At 39.2% G+C, this 23,316-nt stretch overlaps 1 protein-coding gene across 1 annotated transcript in view; it reads left to right on the top strand.

Moving 5' to 3' along the window:
- Positions 1-16,094, top strand: part of NUPL1 (nucleoporin like 1) — a 41,435-nt gene extending 25,341 nt beyond the window's left edge. Inside the window, exons 11-16 of the mRNA XM_006894131.1 lie at positions 2,296-2,414; positions 3,202-3,284; positions 5,803-6,004; positions 12,310-12,408; positions 13,971-14,066; positions 15,431-16,094. Coding sequence (XP_006894193.1) covers positions 2,296-2,414; positions 3,202-3,284; positions 5,803-6,004; positions 12,310-12,408; positions 13,971-14,066; positions 15,431-15,600 — 769 coding nt within the window. The 3' untranslated portion in view covers positions 15,601-16,094. The remainder of the gene's footprint in view (positions 1-2,295; positions 2,415-3,201; positions 3,285-5,802; positions 6,005-12,309; positions 12,409-13,970; positions 14,067-15,430) is intronic.
- The last annotated feature ends 7,222 nt before the right edge of the window (positions 16,095-23,316 follow it).

Here is a 23,316-nt window from a genome sequence, read left to right on the forward strand (position 1 = left end):
AACTAAGGAGAGCCTGAGGTGTTTGCTGCAGAAGGTCTATAAGACTACAGTCTTCAATATGGATTGAAGCTCAACATCAAGAAAACAAAGATTCTCACTACTGGGCTATTGGCACCATCATGATAGACGGAGAAGCGATTGAGATTGTTAACAATTTCAGCTTGATTGGTTCCACAATCAACACTCTTGGTTGGTACCAGCAGTCAGGAAATTGAAAGACTAATTGCACTGGGAAAATCTGGTGTCAGGGACCTCTCCAGAATACTGAAGAGCAAAGATGTCAGTCTGGAGACTAAGATACACCTGTTTCAGGCCATGGTCTTCATAATTATTTGCTATGCATCAGAGAGCTGGACAATGATTAAAAATGATAGAAGAATTGATGCCTTTGAATTGTGGTGCTGGAGAAGAGTATTGAACCATGGACTGCCAAGAAAACATGGGAGCAGATGAAACCAACCTCCTTCTTAGAGGCAGTGATTTTGAAGCTTTGTCTCACATACTTTGGGTGTGTTTCCAGGAGGGTCTTGGAGAAGGAAATCATGCTTAGAAGGGTGGAGGAACAGAGGAGGAAAGGAAGACCTTGGATGAGAATAGATAATGACTCACTGATTATGGGGCTAAGTGAGTCAGAGACAATGAGATTGGCTCAGGATAGGGCAGGGTTCAGAGCTATCCTACATAGGGTCACTGTACAACGCAAGAAATTGTCTTTTTACTTTAAATTATTCTTTTAAATTACTAATCTTGTGAGAGTCCTATTTTTAAGCAAGACACTGCGTATTTTTTATTGTTACTATTTTTAAAAGATAATGCATACTGAAAGGGAAAAACCAGAAAATAAAAGAGAATAATACACATACATTCTTACCACTCAGGTTCCCATATCTATTATATTTTATATTTATGTTAACTGTGTGAAAAATATGTCTCATTTTCTTCATGCAGTGCATATCATCTCTTTTTTTTAAATCCTTGTGTTTTGGTTGAGATGATAATAGCTGATACTTGTCAGGTGCTTCTGTATGCCAGATGATATGCGTGCCACTTCACATGTTTTCACTCACATTTCTCACAAAACTTGTGTGGCTGTTACTATTTGGGAGTTCCAGCCATAAAGAGATGAATTGAACTTGTGAGTGAATGGGAGAAGCCATTTTTCTTTCACTTCTTATTATGACATGATTTCCTATTTACAGAGACATTTCAGAAATTGAACAAAGTGTAAGGTCGCCGAGGAAGGACAGAACCCAGTTCAGGCCAAGAAAGACAGTTTATTGAGGAGAAACTGTCGGGCTGACTCCAAAGCAGAGATCAGCTGCTGCTTAAAGTTAGAGTGAAGTTTTATATTGTCTTATAAGGAAATTGGAGCATTAGGATGTTCGCAGCTGCTTGGTACCAGATAAGAGAGCAGGTTGGGAGTTGTGGATAGTTATTCCTGGGAAAGGGAGGTGGAATTGTTTTGCAGCTTAAACAGAGTTGCAGCTGCTGCTTTGAATCATAGCTGTGGCTCTTGTGGAGAAAGGGAGGGTGAGCAGCTCCATGGCCCTGACACATAGGAACGATTTCAAAGCCCTCTTACGCAGATGTCATGTGTGCTGTCTTTTTTGCTGTGTTGTTTTCTTTCCCCTCTGTATTTCTATGTGTGTATGCACACACATTTAGATTTCTTTTCTTTGTGCTTTTTAACAAGTTGCCTGAGATATGTATGTGCTGTCTTTCCTGTTGGTAGAAGCACTGTGACTTACTGTAATTTTCACTTCCTGGTGGACTTGCTCAGCTGGCGTCCCCTGTCTTACTCCTCTGTGTGCTCTCAGAACACATTTTGAAATGGATTGAGTGATACCATTTTCCACTGACAAGGCTTCCACAGTTTTCCTTTTGTTGTAGAATGCTGTTCAGCCTCCATTGCATGCTACTTTAGATCCTTTTTTCCCCTCCTGCTAAATATTCATCCATTTAAGTACTATGAACTTAAATTAACATTGATAAAATTATTAACTATAGGCCTTATTTGGATGTTAGCGAGTTTGCTGCTAACGGCTTTTCTTTGTTCCAGAATCCTAACTGGCTTTGTATTTTGTTGTAACTCCTCTTCAGTCTCCTCCCATAATGACTTTAATAACTTTGTAAGACATAAAGTTTTTATTTCAGTAATATTATCTGTGCCACTTTAAGATGTGTTAAGTCATCAGACTCATCAGAGGGCCAATTACTGATTTCTTTGGCATTTAGAATATAGAGGAAATACCATTTTGAGAAATGTGATCTGATTTTTAAAATGTTTTTGTATAGCTACTTCAGAATTTTGGTTCAGCAGTTTGAAGTCCAACTTCAGCAATACAGACAGCAGATTGAAGAACTAGAAAACCATCTTGCCACTCAAGCAAATAATTCACATATAACCCCTCAAGGTAACATGCTTCCATGGTAATTTTTGTTTATATATATATTGTTGTTATGTGCTATTGAGTTGGAACCCACTCATTGCCAACCCTCGAGTGGGTTTTCAGAGGCTGTAAATTACATGTAGGAGATTTTCCATCTTTCTTCTGAGTAGCAGCTGGTGAATTTGAACCACCTGCCCTTGAGTTGTAATCTGTAGGTATCTCACCTAAAGGTGTTGCTTCTCTGGCTGTTTGAATCCACCAGTGGCTTCGTGGGAAAAGGATGGTCAATCTCTCCCGGTACAATTTACAGCCTTTGAAAACCTGCGGGAATGACAGTGAGAGAAGTAGCTGTCTATCGTTTGTGATGGTAATGAGAATTTGAGAGGAATAGATATATATTTTTATACACACACACACACACACACACACACACACACACACACATCTTTTTACTTTGGTAGAAGAGAAGTTAAATTATAATTATGGAGACGAAGATGTTCCAGTACCTTCTTTGTTTTAAGCTGCCCTAAAATTTTTTTCTTAATGGATCTTGGCTAGATCTTAATTTTCATTAACTGTTAAATGCTTTATTATGAACTGACTGGGCTAACCAGGGCTGCTGGCCCCCTCCCCTTCCCCAAATTATTGAGAGAGATGTCCCTTTCTTGGGCAATTAGTCTCCCCTTTTCCCTGTCATTATTCGAGTTATTTGTTCTCCTCTTGTATATTCACAGTACTGAAAATGGAACTTAGAAATACAGTATATTGTGCCATACATATATTTGTGTGATTTTGTAATTTTCTTTTATAGATTTGTCAATGGCTATGCAGAAAATTTATCAAACATTTGTAGCTTTAGCTGCCCAACTTCAATCTATTCATGAAAATGTAAAGGTAAGTGTTCCTTGCCAGTCCATCTCTCTGGATCTCCCCAAAGGAAGTATTGCTTCTTTTGGGATACACACATGTCTGCACTTATTCCAGAAATAGCTAAGATCATATGTAAGGGGGGGGAATCCAACAAAAATTTACTTTATATGTGTACACAGACACAGCTATTGATAGTATATATGCTTTTGAAGAAAGATCAAAGTGTTATTTTAGCTGTGTGGTGTGTTATTTTAACATTTACAGCAGTCTGTGTGAATAACTTCTCATGATAAGCATATGTTTCTTCAACATCACTTTCATTGCTTCCCTAAAATTTCACTGTACATGTGTGTCAAGTTTTGTATGACCCACGTTCTATTGTTGAACATTTGTTTCTGTACCTTTGCCAGTATAAATAGTGCTGCAGAAACTGTCCTAGCAAGAAAATTGTTTTGCCTGCCCCACTTTTATGTTTTTAAAAGATCTATTTTCCACTGCATAAAAAAACTTACTTTCAGTGTTTTCCTGTCTAAATACATGAAACTGTGTTTACTAAATTATGTTAATAGAGTAATATGCCACTGAACATTTTGACATGCATGTAATAATGCTGATTTTTTTTCGGTTTTGTTTTTTAAAAAGTGTAACAAAGATGATTCTACATTTTCCCTGTGAAGTCCGCTGTGCAAATGTTGCCCCCTCCTCCCTTTAGTCTTCACCGTATTACCTTGGGGGGGGTAAATTGTTTCTGTGGGTTAAGGCCAACCTAGAAGCAGCTCCTAAGAAAGGCCTTGTAATCTAATTCTGAGAAGCCAGCCATTGTCACCTCCTCCTGTGATGTCTGTAGGGTCACCATGAGTCAGAATAGTCAGCAGCTGCATTTGATTTTAAAATTTTCATTAGGGAAGTTTTCAGATAAATACGAAAGTAGACCACTATTATGAGTACCTCCGTACTTATTTCAGCCTTCTCAAGATCTACTGATCTCTTATTCTCCACACAGAGATGCTGTTTTTCTGTAGTATTTTAGAGCAAATCTCAGATACATCAGATTTTGAGTGCCTTTTTGCTGATATTTTTCCTTTTCTGCTTCCACTGTGGTAGAAACTATACCTTTTTCTGATATGGCCATATTAGAAACATGATTCAGGGATTTTTCCAAAGGACCCCCAGGTCGTGAACATGAAATTTCATGAACATGAAATTTGACCCATGAGCAGCTGAACATTCATGTTTAGTGTGCAGCTGTCAATCATAGAGTGACTGATATCTTAACAAACTTTTTATATTCTTTTTTCTGTTTGTTTTGCTAGGTAGTCTTTCGAAAGAGGCTTCAGCTGCTTTACCCAGGCAGGCCTCAGTGCCATTAACAAATGTGGAAGTTTAGTGATAAATTGTTTCAATCATGATGGCAGAGCCTTTGTCTTAGATTTTTCAGATCACTCTGGTGGGTCATTTCCCCCACTATCTCGAATAGAACAAAAATTCATGGGGGCACCCATGCCAAACACTATACAGAGATATACGTGTGTCATTTCACTGAAAAAGGGAAGATGGAGTTGAGGAGGATCAGTTCTAACTAAGTTTCTTTTTTTCTGTTCCATTATGTCTTATCTTTACCCCACTTTTCAGTTCCCCATAGGCCCAATTCAGTACACAGATAAGTCTAGAGCAGAAATATCAAGCAGCAACATTTTTATGCAAAGAGCTTGATGACTTTTAAATTCTATAAATAACAGATTATGAAGTGCTGTACTGCCCTGTCTTCACCAGAGCTTATTATTAGTTTCTACTAAAAGCAAGTAGGAAATGAGAAAATTTGACATCTCTTCAAAAAGTGGTATAAAGTTTATCTAAATTAAGTGAAACCTTTAATTGAAGTGTTTGGTAATTTTAATGTGCAATACATTCATCCCTGTGAATGACCTTAATCAAGGCAATATTTTAGTTTCGTAAACACACTCCCTTCTCTATTTCCTTTCCTTTTCCTTTCTTTTTTGTTACTACAAGTTCAACAGGATTTATTCTTATTATAAAATACTCTTGCAAAACGACAAACTAGCAGCCTTTTTAATACTCTTTGTTAAGGTAACATCAACCTTTCCACAAAATTGTATTTGATAGTAATTATATATTTAATGCTGGCTTTTTAAAAAAATTCTTTAAAAAGACTTCTGAATCTAAAATTACCAAAAGTTGGCCATCTGAAGCAAATTCTTCAGGACAAAACTTGGACTAAAAATGCTCTTTTTAAATACTGCTCTGCCTACCTGAAAGCATAGCTAAGTTAGCTAACTTGTTTAAAACAGGGCCTGATGAAGCCAGAGTGTTACGGGTAGTGTAGAGGTGTGTGACAAGAATGGGGAAGAAAATTCTCCACGGAGTGATAGCCCTCCAGCTCTGCTTCCCATAACAGTACATGTGCTAGCCTGAGAAAGTGCAGTTAGTGGGGGAATGTATCATAATACCAGCAGTGTCTGTCCTTCACATTATATCAGTTACCACAGACCTTCATAAGCCTTTTCCGCCCACATTCCTCTAGGTGCTCAAAGAACAGTACCTTGGCTACCGAAAAATGTTCTTGGGTGATGCTGTAGATGTGTTTGAAGCCAGGCGCGCGGAAGCCAAGAAGTGGCAGAACACGCCCAGAGTGACCACAGGGCCCACCCCCTTCAGCAACATGCCAAATGCAGCAGCCGTTGCCATGGCTGCCACACTTACACAGCAGCAGCAGCCTGCTCCAGGTCTGAACGCATTCAAGTTATAGCTTCTTAATGTGAAAATGCAGAGCCTTTGTGTGCGTTTTTATAAACAAGTCTTCCTTTTGTGTTAGCACTGAAGAAATTTCTATAATAGCTGTTCCGATACAATCTAGAAATTGTGATGAACACAATTATAAACATATACCTTATAGAAAATGCAGGGTAGTCTTAGCAATAACTTCACATCAATGAAATAATGACTATTGTTAATTTACTTAGTAGAATTTGCTGTATTGCTATATATACCCTCTAGGACATGTTGTTTCACTACAGAATTACCTTGAGAAACAACATTAGAGTCTAAAACTGTGATTGTATCATTTATTGCTTTAAAGCCAGAGACTATCCAGCCATACGTTACTACATTTTTCATATGTAATACTGAAAGATGGTGCAATCTTGTTTTCCCCATTCTTGTAAAGTGCCCGCATTCAGGATGTAGGACGTTTTCAGTGCTGACTGAAGATGTGATGAAGATTAGTGAGTTTTGGGACACATGTCAACCAGGAGCAGAGCCCAGGCCCTGAAAACAGTACGAGCTAGAATTATTTGTAACCTTTTCACAATGAGAGCAGTAGCCAGGGTGGGGGAAAGCTATTTCGATGTTCTCGATGCCGTTAAAAAGATAGATAGGATCAGGAGGCTTGAGCAGATGGAGTCGTGGTGAGATACTGGACATCAGAAGACTTCCTTCCATACTTGGCTTACTTCCACGTCTCAGTAGAGAAATGCTTTGTGGTCCAGTCCTGGGCTGTTTTCCTTCCTGGTCTAAGTGTGTGATGTTCTACGACCGTCCCTCATCTGTTTTCCTGTCCTACAGCTCTTTTTGTCTGTTTTGAAGTCTGTCATAAACAAATATAATCGTAATAGATACTGCTTCTTTTATCCCCAGTCTTTTACGGATTTTGAGTAATGCTTATACATTGTTATATATGGCATGTGTCTTTCTGACATATTGTCCAAAAAGCTTACATAATGCAGTACTAAAAAATATCCCAGCCAACTCTCCTTGTAGGCAAATTACATTCAGGCTGCGTCTCTGATGAAGGTATTTACCAATTTCCACTTTCAGCAATTAAAAAAAACCCCTCTCTGCCCTTTTGTAGTTAAAATATAGACATATTTTGAGCAAAATGTTGATGTGGCCAATATGTGCTGTATCTGTGTACCCTGCTCAGGACCCACATGGTGGCAATCTACTGCATCGAGGGTCACTCCAGCTGGTGTAGACAGTTGCATGATCAAGAGGAAAAATAATTATGGGATTGATTCCTCTGTGGGGGGTGGTGGTAGTTGTTGTGTGCCAGTTTGTCAGGACCAACCATAGCTGACCCTCCAGTGAGTTTTCAGAGGCAGTAAATCAAATCACACAAGAAGAGATTGTCCAGTCTTCTCCCACAAAGCAGCTGGTGAGTCTGAATCATGTGCCTTTGGGATTGCAGCTCAGCTTCTTGCCATTTAGCCACCAGAGCTCCCTAATCTTGGTGGATTGGTCTCATCATTAATGACCACCTCAAAGAGGCTTTAACCCGTTAATCAAACCAACCTTAGGATGAATTTACATTTTGGAGTCAGTGTGGCAGCCACTGATGTAAATCAGAATAGTGTAGTTTAGTTGAATATTCTTAAAACACAATGGAATTCTTTGCTAAGCAGTGAAACGTTTGAAAAGCCAGTTATCTAAAATGTTTTAAACTTAGGAGGTCTTGTTTTGAAAGACTCCTCTAAGTTCTCATTCACACACTTTGGGCTCATGGGCATGTGCAACTTTCTGTTCATTTCGTGAACAAGAGTGTCTGCTTCTTGTTGGGCTCAAGGGGATACCAAGATAAGCAAAGTGAACTTGGTGTGTGTCTTCCCTTCCTGGGACTGCTATATACCACACATGGGTGGTTTTTAAAACCAGAAGTTCATTTTCTACCGCTTAGGAACCGAGAAGCTCAAATCTGGTGTCTGCAGGGCCCTGGCAAGCATTGTGTATAAATCATTTTGCTGACCAAGAGTCCATAGTTCATACCTACTAGCCATTCCTTGGAAGAAGGCTGAAGCAGTCTACCTGTTTAAGACTTGGAGTCTTAGAACCTGATGTGCAGTTCTCCTCTGCACACTTCAGGCTGCTTGGAAGTAGAATTGACTTAGTGGTAGTGAGTTAGTTGGTGGTTGTTTTCTAGGGGTGGGGTCTGGGTTGATTTCCCTCGAGGGGACATTGAAAGAAGAACTGTTTCATGCCTCTGTCCTGGCTTCCAGTGACTGCCACCATCCTTGGCATCCTGTGTTTCATCTAGATGTACCTCTCATCGTGGTGTCTTTCTTCTTGTTACTCTGCTGTCTGTCCTTCCCTTTAGGAGCCACCACTCAGAAGAGTTTAAGATTAGGATGGACCTTGCTTAAGTGTGACCTCATTGAATGGAAAGGATATCAAAAGAAAGACCCTATCTTATTCCACACAGTGAAATAGGTGCCTTCACAAGGGATTTGGACTTGGGCCTCTCTCTTGCAGGGCCTCTGTTCATTTCTTATCACCCTTATGGCTGGTGGAAAATGCTAGCTAGGCTTAAAGTAATTGCTGTGGGGAGCCTTCCGCTTAGGAGCTTGGATTCTGTCTGTGCTGCTCCAGGCTTTGGGGATAGTGGCTACTTCTAATACTCTTCAGTTTGGAAGTCCAAATAAAGGGTTTTTTAATTGGAAGGCAAGAGTTGTAATCCAGAAAACTAAATAGTAGTCTTACAGGGTTTCCACTTTGAGCCGTCTGGACTTTTAGAACTAAGAGACTAAACAATTGTGATAACAGTTTTATATTATGTCTTGTCTTTCCCTTTTGTCTGTGAGAGTCATAAAATGCAGCATGCCTTTGACATCATGTTGGTCTGGAGCCCTACCTGTCTGTGTGGTCTGTTCCTCAATCAAAAGTTTAGTCACGTCACCACCATTGTGAAATTGATGTACTCTGTTAGATGCACACACAATAATTTTATAAGTTCAGCCCTTTTAGGAATGTCCCTATATATTTGTATTTTTTCCCAGTTATTTCTGAAGTTCTGTGACATTTATGGAATCTTTGTGTTAAGGGCCAGTAACAAATTTTTAATTCCCTGTGCAGGCTGGAGCCAGGTTTCGTTCTGTTGTGCATTGGGTCGTTATGATTCAGAACAGAGCCAACAAACCTAAGAACATAGATGAAGCTGAGTGGAGCCTCTGCACTATTCTGTGTGTCCCTGTTGATTTGTGTAAGATTTGCATGTTCACAGGGCTTTTGTCTTAATTGAACATTGATTCTTTGCATCAGTAAATACAGGCACAGAGCAAGTAGTTGTTTAAACTGCTGGATAGTTAATATACAATCTCTTAGAGGTGGAAGAATGAATTCAAATAACTAGTTTATTAATTCTTTGTTTATGGGGGGGAAAAGTATAAAGGATGTAGGCATGTTTAATTTGGCTGCTGATTCTGAATGCTGAAGAGAATGGATGGAAAGCTTACAGCTCTCTGTGTATGAAGTAGGCATGAGCCCATGGCTACATTTCATTTCATGATGGGAGACCTGGATGGCACTTACTCACAAGGACTTCCCAGACCTCTTAAAAAACTCACTGAGACAGTTTTAGTAAGTGTCTCAGTATAATTTTAACTTAGACTAGACATTTTTTTTTTAAATGTAATATTTTGCATTTGAGTTTTGCTGTTGTGTTTTGACTTTAAGAAATTCTTGGTGTTTATATAAGACTTTTCTTGTGTGACTTAGCTGCTGTATTTAAGGAGCACTGATGTTTTGTTGGGAATTCCTGCTTTTTAGTTTTTAGCATAGTTTTGGAAATTTAAGGTGTAGTGTCAAATAGGAAATTTTTGAGTATCTCATCGCAGTTTCTTGTGGCTTTGTGATTTTTGTTGTATTTAATAACCAAAGGAACATTCCCCACTAAATCAGTAAGAGTAATAAAACTTTTCAAATGGGGGAAAACATTTTGTGTTTTTTTAAGTATAATCATTGTTGCAAAATATGACTTAGGAATAACCATGCTATTGACATTAGGTGTTTTGCGTGATCGTGGACAATTTTCCAGACTTTTTAGCACTTTAGTCCTTTTGCTGTAAATGCAGTTTTACTTTTAAGAAAGTAGAATTTATCCTGGAAAATACGAGTTTCAGTGCTAAGCTTGACCTTGTTGTATGTGAATATCCTATATGGTAACTTTTGTAAAATGTTACTCTACATAAAGATTTCACTTTGGGCAATCATTGGGATATATTACTACTAACTTGCTTTTATTTATGGAACTAAGAGCCTCTCATTGATTCAGATTTTGAAGCAGACTTACTGAATTGTTTACGTACCTTTTGCCTGAAGGATTTAGATTCTGCTTTCTAATAGTGAGACTAATTTATATGGTGGCCAGAGTGTATATATACTTTGGCATGGGAGATACTGATCATGAGTTTTTACTACTAAAAAATGTTATACATTTGCTTACTAGTTTTATAAATGATGTTACCTTCTGAATTTGTGTGAAGGTACAAAATTCAAAATACCATGTACGTGTTGTGCAATGGAAAGTCTTGTCACCATTACATTAGATTTATTGATGATCTATTCTGAGTGTTGAGGAGTAGAGAAAGTGTATTCTAGTGCTCTTCAGAACAGACTCCACACAGAATAAAAAACCTGTGGTTTATGGATTGTGGGGACTCGGAGCACTGAGGGCTGGGTGTACGTTATTCTAGGGTCTTCCACCAGCAGTGCCTCCTGTCAGTCAGCATGTGACACTGAAGTCTCAATGTGAAGAAATTGGACATGTGTTTTCTACATCTATTTTTGTTAGAAACAGGAAAGTAATATGCTTAATTTCTTTTTCCTGTAGTAATATTTTACAGAAGAGCTGCTAGGCAGCTATTTTATTCTCAAAACTAGTCTCAAACTGGTTATAAAAAACTTAAAACCTTTTTTTTAATTTATTTTTTTAAAAGATAACTTTGGCTGCTATTAATTATTCTTCATTTTCTGGGAAGAAGCTGTTAGAAATGTGCAGTTTCTGTCCCATGTAACAAAATGTAGTTCCTTGGTTTTGTTTTGTTTTATTTTGAATGCTTTATAATTTTACACTACTTTTTGAATGGACAAACCTCATTCTTCCTTGGACAACTGGAAGGCTTTGATTTCTTTGGAAAGTTTAAATTTTTATCTGATCATATAACTTTGGCAGGCCCCTCAGCTTGGAAATGCACTGATCACTGTGCTGGGAAAAGATAAGACTAAAGATTGTACTCTGAAATTTATTGAATAATTTTCATAAATTATTTATCAGATGAGAGATTTTTAGATTTTGTATTCTGCTTAGTTTAAAAAAAAAACTTAAAAAGAGAGGCTAGTAAGTTTGATGTTTATTCTTGCCAAACAAACTCAGACACAATCTTTAACAAATGGGGAAAAGGGTGACTAATTGTTCTGCATCTGAGTACATTTTCCAAAGTGTTGGAAGCTGAATTGAAATCTTGAATGTATTGACTCTGTCCAGGTGCACCTCGGTGCCTTGTGAATGTTCATTCCTCTCACTGAACCAGGTGAAAAGTGCTGTCATGTAGTCGAGCTGAAATGACAACTCAGTGATCACTTTCTGTGAATAAGTTTGAATTGTCATGTTACCATGTAATTGACTTGCTTTAAAATGAACAATAAATTTAATAAACTAAAACATTGTCTTGTTTTTTTATCTATTTATTGTATATCTCATTTATATTTCATATGAGAAATCATGCCTTTTTTTTTTTTTGGTACAAATGCTTCTAAAGTAACATGATGGTTTTCCCATGTTAGCCTCAGGCTCTTTCTGAGCTCAGACTTGAAGCTAACCCTGAAGAGCTTGTTCTTTAAAACGTAAAAAGCTTGACTAACCCCCCCCCCCCCAGTTCTATCAGAAAGCAAGCAAGCAGAATGAAAACAATCCTAGAAGTAAATAAGAAAAAAAAACCCATCATTTGTAATACATTAAAGATTTCAAATGATTTATAGGTTTAACTAACAGGCATATTTCAGTACCCTGAGGTGATTTTGTTTCATGCTGAACAGGTTCATTTAAAAATTAGTTGGCTTTTTTAGATAAGTTAGTTGGTTGGGACAGTAAGTTAGGCATGGACGGCATCCTAAAAACCAAATTTTAACAAGTAGAATTTGTTAAAAACAGCTAATGTTAATTTAAAAATTAATTTCATAAAAAACCTTGAATATTGAAAGAGTAAGGCCAATTTGTTTTTTCCCCCACCCCCATTTTTTTTTTTTTTTTTTTTTGTACCAGGCCCACAGCCATCTCTGGGAGTTAGTTTTGGAACGCCTTTCGGTTCAGGTATTGGCACTGGCTTGCAACCAAGTGGCTTAGGTTCTTCAAACCTTGGAGGTACACTTTCTTTCACTTTTCTAATATTCAGTGAACTATTTATACATTTGCATTGGTACTAGTCTGTCAAACAAATATCTAAGATAATCTGATGCTATCTGGAATTTAAAAGTTCCATCTGGCAAAATGGATTCTCCAAATGTAGTACCTTTTTAGTATTAGATTTAGAGCTTAAAGAATCATTTCCTCTTGTGTGATAGTCAGTGTTAAATAATACTAAAATTAAGTGGTAGGGACATTGGTATTTTAAAAGCAATAAGCTAAAATACAAACTTGATGCACTTTTCCAATGCTTATTTTAATGAAATTGAAATGAACCAATTTAATATTTCTGAAAGTACATTCTTCTAATCATAATTTTTATTTCTGAATATGACCACTTTACTGGGAAATAACTTTATTACCAACTTCTTTATTTGCCCAAGTACTTTTGGCGTGCTTGCCTATATGCATACTTTTCATGCATATATTTACATGATGGATTAAGCTTATTTTAATAATTTCTTAATTTAACTATTGATAAGGAAGGTAAGTCCTCAACAGAACCATGCTAAATACAAATACACTCATCATTCTTAAATAGAAACTATTGAAAGTTGGTGGTGATATTTTAACTAATGCCTTGTAATATATTAAATAACATTCGTTTCGCCTTAAAAATATCTTTGTAAGAAGGAAAGCATGTGAACTGTGTGACTGCCTGAGATAGGAGAACCCTACTCAGAACTGCAGGAATCGTGGAAAGCAGCATAGTTTCTGTGTTCCATGTGCCATCATATTTCTTAAAATTACAGGCAGGACTCTAAACTTGTTATTTTAGGTAAACTAGAGCAGAACACTCTGTTTATAGAGCATCTGGCTTTTAATAGAGTGGAAGCAAGCATTCGGGTACTGAGCAGAAGCTGTTCCCAAGTGTGCCTGGAAAAAGGATTTCTTTCTGAACAATGTGAAAGGAGTGTTGCTAAGAAGAAAACCACTCTGTCCCTTCCCACCTTTCTCACTGTAGGTCATATGGTGGGAATATCCTGTTATTGAGCTGATTGAAAATCACTTTTGTATAAATTTTTTGTATTAATTAAAAGTACTTTGGAAAAAAGCAGAGCAAAATTAACCTCATAGTAATCAGTGTTTAAAGTGTTGTGCATGTCATTCTTATATATGAATTTAATCTTATCTCTTCCCCCTCCCCCCGCCCTAAATGAAATACCCTTTAGTAGTTCTATTTATGCCTGTTGGGCTAAAATAATATGTTAACATCACAACAGTTTTCTGGCCAGTTTGAGAGAAGTAATAGTATGTTCTTGGTTTTGTTTGACCTTGCTCTTTAAAATTGCTAATGGGTCATAAACTTAGTCTAAATAGCTATAAAGGTGATAATGCCAGGATAATTCTGTTTCTTCTAAAAGTCTTAGGTGGTACAGTGCAGAGCTGACTTCTTTAATAAGGTCATGTTTTTCGAGACTGTATTTTTAGGCCTTTGCTGATTGTAGGCTTTGCTTGTCCGCATCCATTGACCTGTGTTTTACGTTCCCTTGTATATTTCTCTATTGCCCTTCCACTAGGATTTGGAGCTAGCTCTGGTTTTGGAAGCAGCACCACAGGGGCCTCCACATTTGGATTTGGAACAACAAATAAACCCTCAGGAAGTCTTAGTGCAGGTTTGTGTGTTTCTGCCTCGATTCCAGGCACATGTAAAAGTGCGCACATTACTTAATTTAAAAGTACAATTTCTGTCCTTTCCCTTTCACCCCCCTGCCTTGACTCCGCTAAAGCCACGGTTGTGTTTTGATGCCGTCCTAAGGCCTGTAAATCTGGCTCATAAAGCTTTCCCTCTCATAAATGAAAAGCTAGGTGTGTAAAATATTTCCAAAACTTTTCCTAAATAATTATATCCTCTGTCATGCGGGAGAAGGATGGGCAGTCTCCTCCTGCGCAGTTTCCTGCCTCTGGAAACCCGCTGGGAGGGTCAGCTTTGGCTTGGTTCTGACTATGGTACGTAGCAACAACAAATAATAATCAACCAGGTAGAGATTGGTTGGAACCTCAGTGATTAACTTAATGGTTAAACTAATTTTCCTGTCCTTGAAAAAAAAGAAAACCTTCAATTGAGATGGTGAGAGTATAAACGTAGGAAGAGAATGACTTGAGTTCCCAAGAGGTATTCTTTAGTTAAAATCTTCCTGGTTCTAAAAATACCCGTGTTCAGATGGTGATGAATGAATTCTTTGTTCATTTTTAAAATAGAGTCGTCTTTTTGGAAAATTCCAAATGATACCTGTTTTTGTGTTTACTCTGTAATAGTCTTGTTTTAATATATCACACATAGGGGTGAATAGTTCATCTAATAAATAACATAATGCTCACAGAACTGGATTATACTTAGGGAATTTTAAAGAAATCTACCAATGTTAAGTTGTTGAAATCAGTGGTTCCAGCTGAGTAAAATAATAACTCAGTGATATCTGCATTCTAATCTAGCAAGATCTAAAGAAGAGATCAGTTAACTGTTAACAGTAATAACACTGTTTTATTGCATTATGTAAAGGCCTTTCTCAAATCAAAACATTTAAATACTACTTTTTAATGGATTCCTTGTCCTGAAAAATGGTGAGTTCAAGGGCTTTTTGACTCAAATTTGTTGGGGGAGGCGTTCAGTGTGACAGTGTCCTGTACATATTGAGAACATGTCTATGGTGGAGCTGAGGAAGTAGGGGCCTTTGATTTCTGTAACTAAGAAGGGAGTTTCTGACAATTTCATCTTTTCTGTCACCTTCAGCTGTTGGTGGTAATGTTTCTCTTTTGGCATGTGTCACTAATCTGTTACCCTTCAAGGTGCCATTTAGGATTGTTAGCCAGATTATTTCCCTGGAACATTTCACACAGAATTGGGCACTCTGAGGCAGTTAGCGGTTCTTACAGATTATACCTTCGTTCAGATAAAAATTGACGACACTTCCCCAGTTTGTATGTATGTTTCTGTGATTTAACATCTGACATCAATATTTTCTTCCCCAAACGTAAGGCTTCGGCAGCTCCAGCACGTCTGGGTTTAACTTCAGCAATCCTGGCATCACGGCATCTGCTGGCTTGACCTTTGGGGTGTCCAATCCTGCCTCTGCAGGCTTTGCCACGGGAGGACAACTCCTGCAGCTGAAGAAACCGCCAGCTGGAAACAAAAGAGGAAAAAGATAAACACGGGCTGAGGTGTTCAGAGAATCTATAGCAGCATCCTTCCTTCTGAGTCTATTTTTCTAAAATGGATGCAGTGCTTAAGTTGCATCCTAGGAGATTTATAAAGTTTTTATCTTTTTCCCTATTCTGGAATTCAGACTTTGTTCATATGGCCAGCTTCTGTCCCACTCCCACCCCCCGTGAATTGAAAATCCACTTGTGTATTTTTTGTTACTTTGATTTGTAAGAAATGTTTGAATTGCATAATCGTTGATTGACTAGTAAAGCCTGCTGTTGAACTTGGTGTTAGTAGCATCGTTTCTTGGTAAGGTTTACACTGTGTTAATATATGCCATTGATTTTGTATACAGATGTTGTAAACTCTAGGATCTCTGCTAGAATCAGTTTGTTCCCTGGCAGAAGACTTTGGAACTACACTGCAGGGCATCTTGTGAATATGTATGTAAATTATACAGACTACTACACACAATTGTGTGCATATAAAACATATTTACAGACCTCCAACTCTTGCCTCAGACTGTTCCCCTTTTCTAAGGGTATTCAACTTCTTACCCTTTAAGCTTCAAATCCTCAAGTGCTTGGAGAATGATGAGTTAGGATTACCAGATCCCTGCCATTGTTGGCATGAAGACTCATTGAAATAGCTACAGGACTTGCCTTCATTGAGTCTAATTAGCATTAGTAGATCTTCTTAACCTTTCAAGTACAATTTTCACATGGAACGTGAACATGGACTTTTCCATTTTTGTTTCCACTTTAGCCTTCAGCAATTGCTCCAAATGAGGAATGCTGAGAGACTTGTCAGACAGATTTTAACACCTTTTATTGTCCTACATGTCCCTGTATATCTTCTCTGAGATGGACCTTCAGGAATTCACATTTGAACTCCAACCTGGTGTTCTGGGGCAAAGCTCTCTGATGCCAAATTGATCCTATGCAGGTGAAGGATGCACTGTTCAGTGGGAACTTTTCTGGTGATTCAAGTACAGAGTTCTTTCTTAGAGGACTGTTGATACTGACACCAAATGGAGTATCTTTCCAACCCATCTGTGTTTTTAGTAAGTGCTTCATGTGGCGGAGAAAGAATGGCATTTTTTAAAAAAAATATTCTTTTGTAGCAACAGCAAACCATCCCTTGTTTGGAAGGTGACAGAGTACCAGGTAATAATAACCCATCAGCATGTCACATTGCACCCATGGCACAATGTCGCTGTGAGCACTGAAGAGGGAATCATTGTGCAAAACCGAGAGCTCTTGCAAGGAGAACTGCCTTAGCCATGATTTCCAAGGGAAACCACTAGGTAGACCTATTTATCTTTCAAGTACAGCTTTTTAGGTGGAATGTGAACATGAACTTTCATTGCAAATAATTTTTTTATATAGAAGGTTTTGTACATAAATGTCCATCAAGTGAATATTTTCAGAATCATTTTCACCATAGCACCTTTTTTCTAAAATAGGATTACACACACACACACACACACACACACACACACAGAGGCACACACACATTTTTAGTATATTAAGTAATTATAAGAAGATTGTCAGATCTGTATTATTTATCTGCACAACGCAATGATTTGCTTTTTTCTAAATGGAACTTTGTGCGTCTTGCTTCATTGAAATAAGACCTTTTGTTTCTGAGCACTGACTTTTTATTTTTGCATACTTCTCTCAATACTGCAATTCTCAAATGCAGATTGTGGAATAAGTTAAAAATAGAAATTAATTCTGTATTTTGAATTACTGTCAGAATTTAAATATGTGATTAAACCTTTTTTAAAAAAGTAACATGCATTGGGCTGCAAAAATCGGAATGTTTATATTTCTTAGTCTGTTTTTTGGTTTTGTTTTTGTTTCCCCCCTTTATGTATTCTACGTTTTATTATGTTGAACTCCTGGAAATTTTGTAATAGAATAATCTGCTATCAGCATTAAAATGAGTTGTTGTTGCCCTTGACCTCACTTTGACCACAGGTCCACAGTTTATTGTTATATGAACAATAAAATTTATTGTGTCAGTTGCTTTGAACCTTTGTAGGTGTCATAGTTGTTTTTAATATGCAGCTTTGATGATTGCCGCCTCTTACCCCCTCTTCCCTTCACTGATATATGCGTCTCAGTTAAAAAAAAACAAACTGACTTGACTATAAGGTGGTAACTATTTGGACATATGGCTTTGTCTTTTCACGATTACAGAGTCTTTAAACATTTAAAAGAAACAGCTTTTGTTCTTTAGAAGAATATTTAGTAAGTCATGCAAATCCATCTTCACCTCCTGAAACTCTGATTCAGGATATTTCTCAGAAATCTTACTGTTGTTGCTGATGCTGTTATGTACCATCCAGTCGCTTGCAACTCATAGTGACCTTATGTACAATAGCCCTAAAACCTTCTTTATCCTGTGCCAACTTTACTGTTCGGACACACCTACCCTAGTCACTGAATCAATCCATCTCATTGAGGGTCTTCCTCTCTCTGTCCCTTCACTCTTCCAAACATGACGTCCCTCTCCAAGAATTGGTCCCTCCTTACAACATGGCCGGAAGTACGAAGCCTCAGAATACTTGCCTCCAAGGAGTACCCTGGTTTTACCCTCTCTTCGACAAACCTATTTGTTCTAGTAGTCCATGGTATATTCAACACTCTTCTCCAGCACCACAGCTCAAAGGCATCAATTCTCTTCCCTTGTCTTTATCCAGCTCTCTGATGCATAGCAAGCAATAGCAAAGACCATGGCCTGGATCAGGTGCACCTTAGTCTCTAAATGGACATTGTTGCTCTTCAGTACTCTGAACAGGTCCCTGACAGCTAATTTCCCAATGCAATTTGTCTTGATTTTCTGGCTGCTGGTACAAAAAGTGTCTATTGTGGAGCTAAGCATGATGCTGCCAATCAGCCCAGTGGTGAGAATCTTTGTTTCTTATGTTGGTCTTCATATTGAAGGCTGCAGTCCTTGACCTTCTGCAGTAAGTGCTTCAGGTCCTCAGTTTCAGCAAGCAGGGTTGAGTCATCTGCATAACGCAAGTTGCCGATGAGTCTTCCTCCAATCCTGATGCACATTTCCTTCTCATACAGCACCGCCTCCTGGATGTTCTGCATATAGATTGAAAAGGTAGGGAGATAGTATACATTCCCTGGTGTACACCCTTCCTGATTTTGAACCATGCAGTGTTTCTTTGTTCTAACAACTGCCTCCTGGTCCAAGGGTAGGTTTCGCATAAGCACAATCAAGTGTTTTGGGATTCCCATTCTTCTCATAGTTAGCCACAGTTTGTTGTAGTCCACAAAAACACCTTTGCGTAATCAATGAGACACAGACATTCCTTTGGTACTCTCTGCTTTCAGCCAAGATCCATATAACATCAGCTATAATATCCCTAGTACCTTGGCCTCTTCTAAAACCCAGCCTGCACATCTGGCAATTCTCTGTTGACGTGCTGTTCCAGTTGTTTTTGGATAATTTTCTGCAGAATCTTGCTTATATGTGATATTAATGATATTGCTCGATGTTGTTGTTGTTATGTGCTGTCGAGTCGTTTGCGACTCATAGCAACCCTATGTACAAGAGCCTTAAACCCTGCTCTATCCTGTGCCAATCGCACTGCCTCTGACACACCCATCCCGATTACCCTAGTCACTGAATCAATCCATCTCATAGAGGGTCTTCCCCTCCTGCGCTGTCCCTCTACTCTACCCAGCATGATGTCCCTCCCAAAGACCTGTCTCTCCTTACAACATGTCCAAAGTATGTCAGACGAAGCCCCAGAATCCTTGCCTCCAAGGAGTAGCCTGGTTTTACCCTCTCTAGGATGGATTTTTTTGTTTTCTTGGCAGTCCATGGTACATTCAATACTCTTCTCCAGCACCACAGCTCAAAGGCGTCAATTCTTCTATCCTCCCTAGTCATTGTCCAACTCTGATGCATAACAAGTGATTGCAAAGACCATGTATCAGGTGTACCTTACTCTCCAGAGAGACATCGTTGCTCTTGAGTACTTTAGAGAGGTCCCTAATAGCAGACTTTCCCATTGCAATATGTTTTTTGATTTCCTGACTGCTGGTGCCAAGAGTGTTGTCCATGGAGCCGAGCAAACTGAAGCTGTGAACAATCTCAATCTCTTCGCGATCCATCCTGATGCTACCAATTGGTCCAGTGGTGAGAATCTTTGTCTTCTTGACATTGAGCCTCAGTCCATACTGAAGGCTGCAGTCCTTGACCCTTCGCAGCAAGTGCATGAGGTCCTCTTCAGTTTCAGCAAGCAGGTCTGCATAACGCAGATTGTTAATAGATCTTCCACCAATCCTGATGCCACAATTCTCCTCTTAGAGCCCAGCCTCCCGGATAATCTGCTCTGCATACAGGTTGAACAGGTGTGGAGACAGGACACATCCCTGGTGTACACCCTTCCCAATTTTGAACCATGCAGTGTTACCCTGCTCTGTTTTGACTACTGCCTCTTGGCGATAGGATGTGTAAAACATGTTTATCCTTTCTGTTTTTCTTTCTTCCTCTTCCCACATTCTCTTCCCCCCCCCCTTTACTAACAAATGAATTAAAACTTGTTTAAGTTACTTCCCTCCCCCTTTAATGGGCCAATAGTTCAGTTTTAAGAAGTTCAGACAACCTTGAATGTGATGTTTTGCACCTTGATTTAAAGTTGCTTTATGATTGAATTCTGGAAGAACTTCTAAAAGGATATAAATGGCATTTTACTGTTTTAACACCAGATTACCCCCCCAAGATGTGCTATATGTACACATTAACTGGCAGTATATGAATATCCATTTCTTTGCATTTTCTGTAGCAGGCTCAACTTTATTATATCTTAGCTATTTGCGTATCTGAGAATTGCATGTTAATATCCTTTGGCCATTTTTATACCGGCTTATTTGGTTGGTTCCCAATCCCTTCATTTGAATATATAGGAACCCTAGATAATTAAACTCAACCAAACTCACTTCTCTTGACTTGATTCCAAATCAACAACTCTTGGGTATCTGAGGCAGTAAGTCTTTACAGGAGGAGATTGCATCTTTCTCTCATGGAGCAAATTGTGGAACTCCTATGTTTTGGTTAGTTTTAGATAAATGTTAGTATTTCTTGTTAGATTTGTTGCTTGATTGGCATCATCTGGGTTTTGACCCCTGCTTTGGCCATATATGACCTTACTTAAATCTAGATGTCAAACTCCTCCACCGAAAAATGAGGATAATACATCTAAGTAGCCACAGAGAGAATCCACTTTAAAATCCTGGGGTACCAGAACGATGCTGCAGCCTTCTGCTCTATTCTTGTATGAGATAGGTTTCCTAGGACACCTAATCCTAAAGTCAAGGGAAATTTTGGTATCTGCTTTCTCAGGTTTGATCATTTTAATCCTATTGGGATTTTGGTTAGATAATATATAAATAAAATCCTTACCCTTATAATGAAGAGTCTGATATCTTAATACCACAAGGTATAGGATGTGCAGTAACTGGTCTTTCACTAGAGTTTTACAGACTATTAGAAGTCTGCTTAATTGTTTTGGGTTTTGTTGTGACATTTTAACTTTTGAATGTCAACTCTTCTATTGTTGGTACAATCATTTGGATTATTAAAATGCAAATTAATTGTTCTTTGTGATAGTAAATTGGCACAGCCAATTGTGTCCTACTAATGGGAATAGTGCCTTTAGAAATCATGCAGTGGAATGGTTTTTCCCAAACCTTGGTGTTTGATGGTCCATCCCAACCTATTTTGCTTTAGAGTCCCCCTCCCCTCCTCTTCCCTGCAGTCTTTATGTAAATGTGGCTGCACTGCCTAGCACGTGCCAAAACCAGTACTGGGCAGAATGACACTGGACTTACTGCCATGATAGCTAGTGCCCCCACACGTCTGAGCTAAGCGTTCTAATTGAAAGCTCTCTCCCAGCTTCCTCTTCACCCATCATCCTCCCACTTCTGGGTGCATACTCTGCTCCAGGCACGTGCTTGATCTGGTTCAGTCTCAGCATGCCCCTGTGCTGCACATATCTCCACTTTATAGGTGAAGGAAACAGGCTCCAGTTGAGCAGCTTAAGGTCTCATGACGATTAAGCCATGGAGTTGGAATTTGATCCCACATCCAGCTGATTACAAGGCACATCCTCTTGACCGTGATATGACACTGCTGGACTGAGAGGAGGATCCCAAACTTGCCATGGAGTGGGTTCTGATGCATGCTCGCCACCCACCCCTCTTGAGCTTCTGGTATGGCTCTTATTAGTAGAAACAGTCTGGTTGGAACCACCAACCTTAACCTGTGTGTTAGCAGCCCACATTCATTTTCACACCTAACCTCTTCCAAAGGCTTTGGGGCTAACGTGATGACATCATTCTGTGGAGAAAACCATTAAGTACATGGCCTGTAGATGAGGGCATCGTGGGAGGTGGTGGTTATGTTGAGAGGGAACCAACCCAGCTGACCCTCTGATGGGTTTTTGGAGGCAGTAGGTCCTGGGATTTAAAATCCTATACAGAGTGAAAAGGGAAGGAGGCCGGCCTGCACTGGAGCGGCTTCCCCACAAAGGTATTTACTGGGAAAAGCTGTTCATTCCCGCCTGCAGAGTTGGAGTGGTCCACCCGCTGTGGCAGGAGGAAGGGGCATAGTTCTGATCTTTTCAGTCTTGGTTTAGGAACCGAGCTGGAAGGCAGGTTTAACAAGAAAGCTTTCCCAGGGGAGTGGGTACCTCATCAACCCAAGGAGCATGACCAAATGTTCAGGGTAAGGCAGTCCCAGACCTTTTCCGGGGAAAAGACAAGAGGCGAGACAGCTGACCAGGGATGGCTAGGTGCTGCTTGAACTTGTGGCCTAAAATGTTGTCTTCCTTTTGACTCTCAAGCGAATGCACTGTCTCCTACCAAAACAATTCGTCAGTAAAAACAGAAGCTGGCAGGTTGTCATGCTCCTGTGCTTCTGTAGGTTTAATTTGGCAGAACTCCATGCTGTGAAATCGATTTAGGCCCCGCAATCCCAAAGAACCTCCCTGTATGATTTCCAAAGCGGTGTACCAAAGCTTGTAAACATTCACTCATATCGCAATAAGAAGGTTTTTTAAGAAAATAAAAATATATCTGCATGAGGGAAATGTTGAAAGTGTCAGCTGCAGGGTTATAAGGCCATTCCACCAGAGAATGAAGCACTTGGCTGTAGTGAGGTACCGCTGAGTCAGTTCTGACTAACAGCACCCCCACACACAACAGAAGGAACCCTTGCCTGATTCTGCAATGTCTCCACAATCTCCTGCATTCGAGCACATCGCTGCGGCTAACCTTTTCATTGACCTTCTTTACCAAGTCAGATACCCTTCACCCAGGAACAGGCAACTGCTCATAAACTGTTCAAAGCCTGGGAGACAATGCCTCCTATTCTAGCTTCTGAGGAGTCCCCCGGCTGTGCTTCCTGCAAAGCAGGTTTCTTTATTCTTCTGACAGTGCACATATATTCAAGTGCTGTATACAATGTTTGAGAATTGTGAAGACACTAAAGTGGTGTAACCATTTCCATTTTATAGGCAAGAGAAGAAATGAAATAGTCTGCTGCATTCGTTTCTAGCACAGCCATAACAAAGTACCTCAATTATTGTTGTTGCTGTTATGTGCCATCGAGTCGCCTGCGACTCATAGCGACCCTATGTACAACAGCCCTAAACTCCGCTCTGTCCTGTGCCAATCGCACTGTCTCCGACACTC

This window comes from Elephantulus edwardii, unplaced genomic scaffold (assembly GCF_000299155.1).
Source record: "Elephantulus edwardii isolate Elephantulus edwardi_28Jun2011 unplaced genomic scaffold, EleEdw1.0 scaffold00135, whole genome shotgun sequence".
Lineage (NCBI taxonomy): Eukaryota > Metazoa > Chordata > Mammalia > Macroscelidea > Macroscelididae > Elephantulus > Elephantulus edwardii.